The sequence below is a fragment of the Camellia sinensis genome, chromosome 3, assembly GCF_055761805.1.
Source record: "Camellia sinensis isolate YWXY chromosome 3, ASM5576180v1, whole genome shotgun sequence".
Classification (NCBI taxonomy): Eukaryota; Viridiplantae; Streptophyta; class Magnoliopsida; order Ericales; family Theaceae; genus Camellia; species Camellia sinensis.
Window position 1 is genome coordinate 180517697 of NC_138963.1, and position 7971 is coordinate 180525667.

A 7971-nucleotide genomic window follows, 5' to 3' on the forward strand; every position below is an offset into this window, starting at 1 on the left:
ACTCTTTTTAATTTTTAATTGCAAAATTACTCTTCTATCATATCCTTTTCAATGGATAATATAATAAATTGCAAAATTACTAATTAAACATTACTCTTTTTTATTTTATTTTTTTGGTTTGGTTGCTAGCTGAATTAAAAATAATAATTTTGGACCTTCTAGAGTTGGACTCCATTTGAGTGAGGCTTATTAAGAATCTTTTAATTTTGAACTTAGTATAAAATGTAAAAAATTTAAGTGTTTTAGTCTTATTGTATTTAAAAAAAATGAAATTATATATATTATATAAAATTATATTTGATTAGTATAATGGAGAAGGGGGTGACAATAGGAAAATGTGTCCCTACAGGTAATTCTATTTAAACATCCTTACTGAGGTTAGTATACACCATTTATTCATAAAACACCATACACAAATTAAAACTTTCAATTTTGTCTCAATACACATCATTTTACACCATACACAAATTAAAACTTTGATTAGTATAATGGAGATGGTCTATGTAATGGAGGCCGGGCAAGAGGAGAGGAATGCTATGAAGGTGGTGATGATCGGAAGGGAGGGAGGTGACCGCCGGTGGTAATAAATGGCAAAGGACTGGGTTGAGTTGGGAGGGAGGGAAGGAGGGAGGGAGGGAGAAAATGAGGGGTGTGTCAGTAATGTGATTGAAGGATAGAAATGTAATGAAAAAAAATTAAAAAAAGAAGAAGATGTGTACTGAATTAATTAAGTGTGTGAAAATATAATTTTCCCGTCCCCACCCTAGTTTCTCATTGAAGTGATATTGGGGAAAATTACCATCTCTATTCAAAACTCAATTAAGTTATTATATTTGAATAGTGTGGTGTGTTCCTATGGGTTGGATTGAGATTTTTTTTTCTACGTGGACCTATGATGAGCTCTTACCATAAAAGTTCTGGAAGTGAACAAAAATAGAGTTTTTTTTTTTTTGGTAGTATACCAGTTTTCTAACAAATGTAAAATATACCTAATTCATGTAACTCAGAAGTAGGTGCAAATGTTATGAATTTATAATTTTATATTTAAATTTGTAGATAGTTTTTGATGAATCCTTAAGAAAATATTAAATGTGATAGTGATTGTATGCAGGGAGCGTTCTTTTTTTTTTTTTTTTTTTTTGCTTTTATTTTTAAATGTGACATCCTTTATTTATATAATAGAATACATTATAGGGAGTAAAATAAGAACATGAGATACGCGTCTCCACATAGGGAGTAAAAAAACTCCACGTAGAGAGGAAACCTCAGCCATTGTTTTATATGAATAAAAATAAGTGAACAAAAATGAGAAAATAAACAATAATAAACAAATAGAGAGAAAAATAAAAATGAGAGAAAATATAAATCGAAGTAATGTTTAGTGGTGTTGAAGTAATGTTTCACCTCTAGAGTTCCTTCTACATTGGAAAATATAAATTGACAAAAATGAGAGGGCTAATTTTTATAGGAAAATGTCACTAATGATATAAATGTCACTTATAGGAAAATATAAATTGTCTTTTGATTATAGGGAGTAAAATAAGAACCTTCACGCAGAAAAGGTACGAGTCACCACATAGGGAGTAAAAAAAACTCCACGTAGAGATGAAACCTCAACCGTTGTTTTATATGAATAAAAATAAGTGAACAAAAATGAGAAAATAAACAATAATAAACAAATAGAGAGAAAAATAAAAATGGGAGAAAATATAAATTGAAGTAATGTTTAGTGGTGTTGAAGTAATGTTTCACCTCTAGAGTTCCTTCTTTACTGGAAAATATAAATTGACAAAAATAAGAGGGCTAATTTTTATAAGAAAATGTCACCTATGATATAAATGTCACTTATAGGAAAATATAAATTGTCTTTTGACTCCCACAACTTCCTTCCACCAAGTGTCCACCTAAACAAATTCAAATAACCAACACAAAAATAAAAGCAGGTTAATTTAAAAAAATCAAATCAACACTGAAATATTACCAAAACAAAGAAGAAGAAACAGAAAAATTTATGTGTTAATGAAAAATAAGATGATGTTAATCGTAAGTGGTGTTAAATGTCACTTATAGGAAAAAGAAAAATTTACATCTTGACCTTGAAACAAATGATGATGATGAAGAAGATGATGCCGACACTCCCATTGACCTTGAAAGTGCCCCCATTCCACCTAGACCTGAAATCCCTTTCTATGAGAACATTCACATGGGTGGTGATTTTGACTTGAGTAGCCGTGATGTTGTTCCCCGTAACCGAATCTGGAACGCTAAAAATCCAGAGTTGGATAAAGGGATGGTTTTCGTTGATAAGAAGCAACTTGTACATGTTGTGAAATTATATCATGCAACAAATAATCGAGAGTATAAGGTCGTAACCTCCAAGCGAGACCTTTGGGTGTTTGCTTGCAAGCACGATTGCAGTTGGTGGTTGCGTGCATCTCTTAGTAGGAAACATGGTCTTTTTGAAATAAAGCGGTATAGGGGTCCTCACCATTGTTGATACCCACAAATGAACAGGGACCACACTAATATTAGCTCCAGTTACATTGCTTCTCATCTTTTGGGACAAGTTGCAGTGAGTATAAAAAATAAATGTTTATATATATACATATTTGTTTGTTTATAGTGTTCACACCCAAATAATCCAACTCATATTTGATTGTCGTATGCAGAATAAACCTGATATGCCAATTAAGAATGTCATCGAAGATATCAAAAAGACAATGAACTACAGTATATCATACATGAAGGCATGGCATGCAAGGGCAAAGGCAATTAGAACGGTATTTGGAGATTGGGATGAATCATATAGGCAATTGCCTAAATTCATGCATACATTACAAACATCTAATCCTGGCACCATCGTTCAATGGAAACATAGATATACTGGAGGTACAACCATTATGCCCATCTTCCACTTTGTTTTCTGGTCTTTCAAACCCGTCATCGATGGATTCAGATATTGTAGGCCTATTATAACCATAGATGGTACATTCTTATATGGCAAATACATTGGTGTGTTGCTTGTAGCAACCATCGTCACTGCCAATGGCAAAGTATTACCACTTGCATTCGTTGTTGTCGACAAGGAGAGTTTGGAGTCTTGGTCGTTCTTCATTTCAAATATCAAGGAACATATTGTCATGGATCGACAGGGAGTGACTTTGATATCGGATCGAGCTGAGAGTATTTTAGCTACTATAAGGCGGCATTGGCTGAATCCGTCGCTCCAATTTGTTGGATATCATCGGCACTGCCTTCAACATGTTTGTAGTAACTTTAACACAAAGTTTAAAAATAAGGAGCTCAAACAACTTCTATGGAAAGCAGGGAGTGCTCATCAACGACGAAAGTGTAATGCTTACTTAGAACAGATATAGGCTATTAACCAAGATCCCATCGATTGGGTCCACAAGATGAATCCTGTGGAGTGGGCCCTTGCGTATGACAGTTGATATCGGTGGAGGGTATTGACCAGCAATGGCGCATAGTGCCTCAACAGTGTCTTGAAAGGTGCAAGGAACTTACCTATCTCAGCTATGGTTGAGTTTACATTTCGACGGCTCGTAAAATATTTTGACGAGATAGGAGCCCAAGTAGAAATAGATGTACGGAATGAGTTCCAATACCCTAGAGAGATACAAAAAACTATCGAGGAGGGCATCGCAAGGGGAAATGCTTTCCAGTTGATATCATACGACAGATTAGTTTGTAATCTAAACTAAATTGTTATTATTATGTTGTGAAGTTAATTACACCTAAAAACATGAACTTCATTAGTTTGTATCAATATTGTCTGATAGGCCCCACCGCATATTTAAGGTGCGAACATCTTTTCGCCATGGACGAGGTCGCAGTGCATAGATTGTGCGCATGAATCAACCCACGTGCAGTTGTGGAAAATACGAGATAAGACATTATCCATGTTCTCATATACTCGCTGTTATGTCTGAATGCAGTGACAATCCATTCGAGTACGTTGATCTAGTATATAGGCTTCCTATATACATGAGTGTTTTGGAAACTAAATTCAATCCAATACCGCATCAAGATTATTGGGATGATCCGCAGTGGACCTTAATGCCTAATGTACTTCGTCTGTGAGAAGTAAAATGGGGTCGTAAATCTATGTCCCGTATTTTGAATGAGATGGATATATCATATAGGCGTTTGACCTCTCATTGCAGTGAGTGCCAGCAGACAGGTCATGACAGGCGAACATGTCCGGTGCGGCTTGGTCGATGAAGACTATGTAATGCTTACATGAGTTTTGTGAATTGTGAAATTGTAAAACGGTTGCACTTTTTAATTGTGATATTGTAATTGGACAACCCCTGTGAATTTTTAGCTTGTAATGCAAATGACCCCATGTTAAACTATATTGTAATTGTTAATTTTTAATTCTTTAAATAGATCATTTTTTATTTGTAATAGATCATTTTTATTTTTTAATTCTTTATATATTGTAATTGTTCTATAGTAAAAAAAATTACAACTAGCATACTAAGCAAATAAATTAAACTAAATATGTATGCAAAAACATTTAATTGTAGTGCAAAGGCCCAAGTTTTTTATTGTGTACTTAATTGAAAATGTGTATTACAAAATTCTATACTTAATCAAATAGTTCTTCTACCATTTGAAAATTTAATATTTATGAATAAATTTAATATTTTCGAATGCTGCAAGCATTTTTGACATTTACAATTTATGAATAAATTTATGGAATTTAAAAATTTTATACTTTATTCAAACTTTTAACATTACAAAATCAATAATTAAGTTTTGTCAAATATGCCATAAATGTAATCATCAACCTATTATTGAAAAAAAAAATTCTCATTCAATTTTTTTGGCAAATATTTATGTAGGAAAACTATCCACATGTTACTGCACTATGTTCATGGTCATTATTAAGCTTATCTAACTGAGGCCCTAAAATTATTTTGGAAAAGATTTCTATATTAGTTATAGCATAGAAAACGGTAGGTTCTGTTGAATTGTTTATCATATTTAATAACACATAATTTTAAATCTTAAAGTACATATATATATATATATATATTTAAACATCATAAATTATGGAATAATTAGAGTTTTTTTTTATAATTTTAAAAGAACCAAGCACATTTTTTTTTTCAAGTCGTTATGTATGGAATAATTAGAGTTTAATTGTTATAGTTATATTACAGTTAACCAATAGAATTTTTTGAAATAAAAATTAATTACATTTTAGTGAATTGCTTCCATATATAGTATCACACAAATTTAAATTTTGAAATAGCTAAGCATACTTTTCTTTTAGGCCATCGTAATTTATGGAATAATTACAGTTTTTCTGTTATGATTAAATGAGACTTTTATTGTTATGATCTAATATTTCACTTGTACAGGCTTCATGGCACATCTACCTGAGGAGGTCCCACTTTTCAGTCATCCACATTGGGCTGACAGTATATGGGAGCATCCGGTATGCAATAACGTTTGTTGAACTTTATGCTTACAATTAAAATACCCTGCATTTTGTTTTATATTACGTGATAATGCTATTATTTAAACTAGTCATTCTGTTATACAGGACGAGGCACGCACCGTGTTGACATGTCGCCGGGCAGATTCTGGCTTGTGGGAGCATCCGTTGGACCATAGAGTCTTGCAGTATATACTACGCACGGGATTCTATGGTGTCTACCGTATTGGGCATATTAGACTGGACCACCCACTCATCACTGCTCTCGTCGAGAGGTGGCACACAGAGACTCATATATTCCATTTCCTAATCGGGGAGGCCACCGTCACCTTGCAAGACGTATCTGTCCTATATGGTCTACGGATTGATGGGCGAGTAGTTACTGGTGTTGACCCATCATTGATGAGGGAGCAATGGATAGCTCTATGTGGTGAGCTATTGGGAGTAGCACCTACACCTGCAAACTTACGTGCAGGTAGACTGAGAGTGAGGTAGCTAGCCGAGCAGTTTGGTCCTCTTCCAGATCAGGCTACAGATGAGTTGGTACAGTAGCATGCACGAGCATATATTCTGTGGCATATTGGGGGGGTACTTCTTCCTAATAAGTCACAGAACCTGCTCAAGCTGATGTACTTGCCACTCCTGAGAGACATTGACGAGTTCGGCCAGTACAGCTGGGGTGGCGCTGCTTTGGCATGCTTGTATAGGATGCTATGCGGAGCAGCTCAGGTGGGTGCGAAGGAGATCGGAGGACCACTTGTCTTGCTACAAGTTAGTAAGAATTTTATTAGATGTCAATTCATATTGTATGACATATATCGGTATTGTAATTGCGTTCAAACTATTGCAGATTTGGGCATGGGAGAGATTCATTCGCATTGCCCCGTCTAGGCGGCAAGTGGTTGCTCCTGGTGAGCTTACCATGGGCCAGGGAGACATGCAGTTGCCACCCGGACCTCGAGGTAGCCAGTGAAGGGTTGACTTCGGCCATGAGGTCGTATTGACCCACGTCATCGTCATTTATAGAGACTAGCTCGACCGGATGATCGAGGGCGAGGTATATAATTTTTCTCTCAATTTTAGTTGTCTTGTTCATTGTATATGTTTTGAGTTCATGAGCGAATTTTAATATACTTGTCATTGTTATAGTTTATCTGACAGCCTTATGCTGGGGTCCTCAGTACGCTCACAGACTACTGCCGACTGGGTCAAGAGATATGGATGGCGAGAGTGCCACTTATTTGTTTTGATGTGGTTGAGTGGCATCTCCCCGATCGTGTCCTCCGACAGTTTGGTCGGTTCTAATCCATGCCGGTTCGGTTCGACACTAAGTGGCGGTTGCATGTGACTGATAGGCGTGGCCGACCTGGCACTGACTGGAGTCTATTTTATATGCGATATATACAGCTGTGGGATGCCCGTCGAGACAGTATTGTATAGGCCGACTGGAACGATGAGGTGCTCCCCTCTTCCGACCGCAACATGTTGTGGTATCGGCGACATGCATGCCTACTAGTTGGTAATCCGAGCCACCTATCTGAGTCCGGATATCAGGGATTGGGCCTTCTCTTGAGGCATTGGTAAGTATCATAGTTGATTTACTTTCAGTCAACTGTAGCCAAATACATCCAAATTTTTGTTCAGGTGGTTGGAGTTGGGAGGTCATATCACTTGGCTGAGGACGCCTGTAACGCCCTCAAAATAATAACATTAAATCCACCAAATAAGACATTCGCTGACATATGAAATAACTACATTCTTTTATTCATCAGAGTTTCATTACATAAGTATTACATGTTAACAACAAAAGCAAAATGCCCTACGGGCTTACAGCTTTCCAAGCTAACACTTGGTTACAACAAAAAGAGTACTAACTCATTTACACATTAAGCCCTTGGCTTGAATTTACGTGTAATACATCAAAAACAAAACGACAAAAGTATGTCCGCCTCTAGCCTCCCAAGCTATGTCCTTGGAGGTGGCATGCTACCTGTACCTAAAAATGATATTCCCATATAGGGTGAGCCACAGCCCAGTAGAAATACACTAAACCAACCATGAACAATGACTAAAAGATTAGCAATTGATAGATGGCCAACCCTGATACATTCACATAAATCACATATTTATGTCATACGACTTATGAGTCCAAGTTACTTTTCATTTTCCCTTTTCAACAGATAAGCATGTTAGCTCTATCATTATTTCAACAGATATGTATAAAAACTATATCCCACATTCACAGATAAGCATGTAAGCTATATCCACATTCTCAACAGATATGTATAACAACAATATCCCACATTCACAGATAAGCATATAAGTTGTATCCACACTTCACAAAGATAAGCATATAAGCTTTATCTTCACTTCTCTAGACAAGCATATGAGCTGTATCTACGGAGTTCATCCCCTATCTTCTCCCAACACTATCCGGTTTAGAGGTACATCCCCCATCTTCCCCTAAACCGCGGAGTACATCCCCTATCTCCTCCTCTACACAT

General features: G+C 36.0%; 1 protein-coding gene across 1 annotated transcript; it reads left to right on the forward strand.

Moving 5' to 3' along the window:
* The first annotated feature begins 488 nt into the window (after nt 1–488).
* Nucleotides 489–5962, forward strand: LOC145822068 (serine/threonine-protein phosphatase 7 long form homolog). The gene is made up of 3 exons (XM_082918655.1): nt 489–567; nt 5391–5467; nt 5576–5962. The coding sequence occupies exons 1-3, from the start codon at nt 489–491 to the stop codon at nt 5960–5962; spliced, it is 543 nt and encodes a 180-aa protein (XP_082774781.1).
* Nucleotides 5963–7971: the final 2009 nt, after the last annotated feature.

What these genes read in the sequence shown, in the direction of transcription:
- LOC145822068 (XM_082918655.1), top strand. Translation starts at nt 489, where the DNA reads ATGGAGATGGTCTATGTAATGGAGGCCGGGCAAGAGGAGAGGAATGCT. An exon ending in GATGATCGGAAGGGAGGGAG is followed by an intron (nt 568 to 5,390) that starts GTGACCGCCGGT and finishes TCACTTGTACAG; the next exon opens with GCTTCATGGCACATCTACCT. An exon ending in ACAGTATATGGGAGCATCCG is followed by an intron (nt 5,468 to 5,575) that starts GTATGCAATAAC and finishes TCTGTTATACAG; the next exon opens with GACGAGGCACGCACCGTGTT.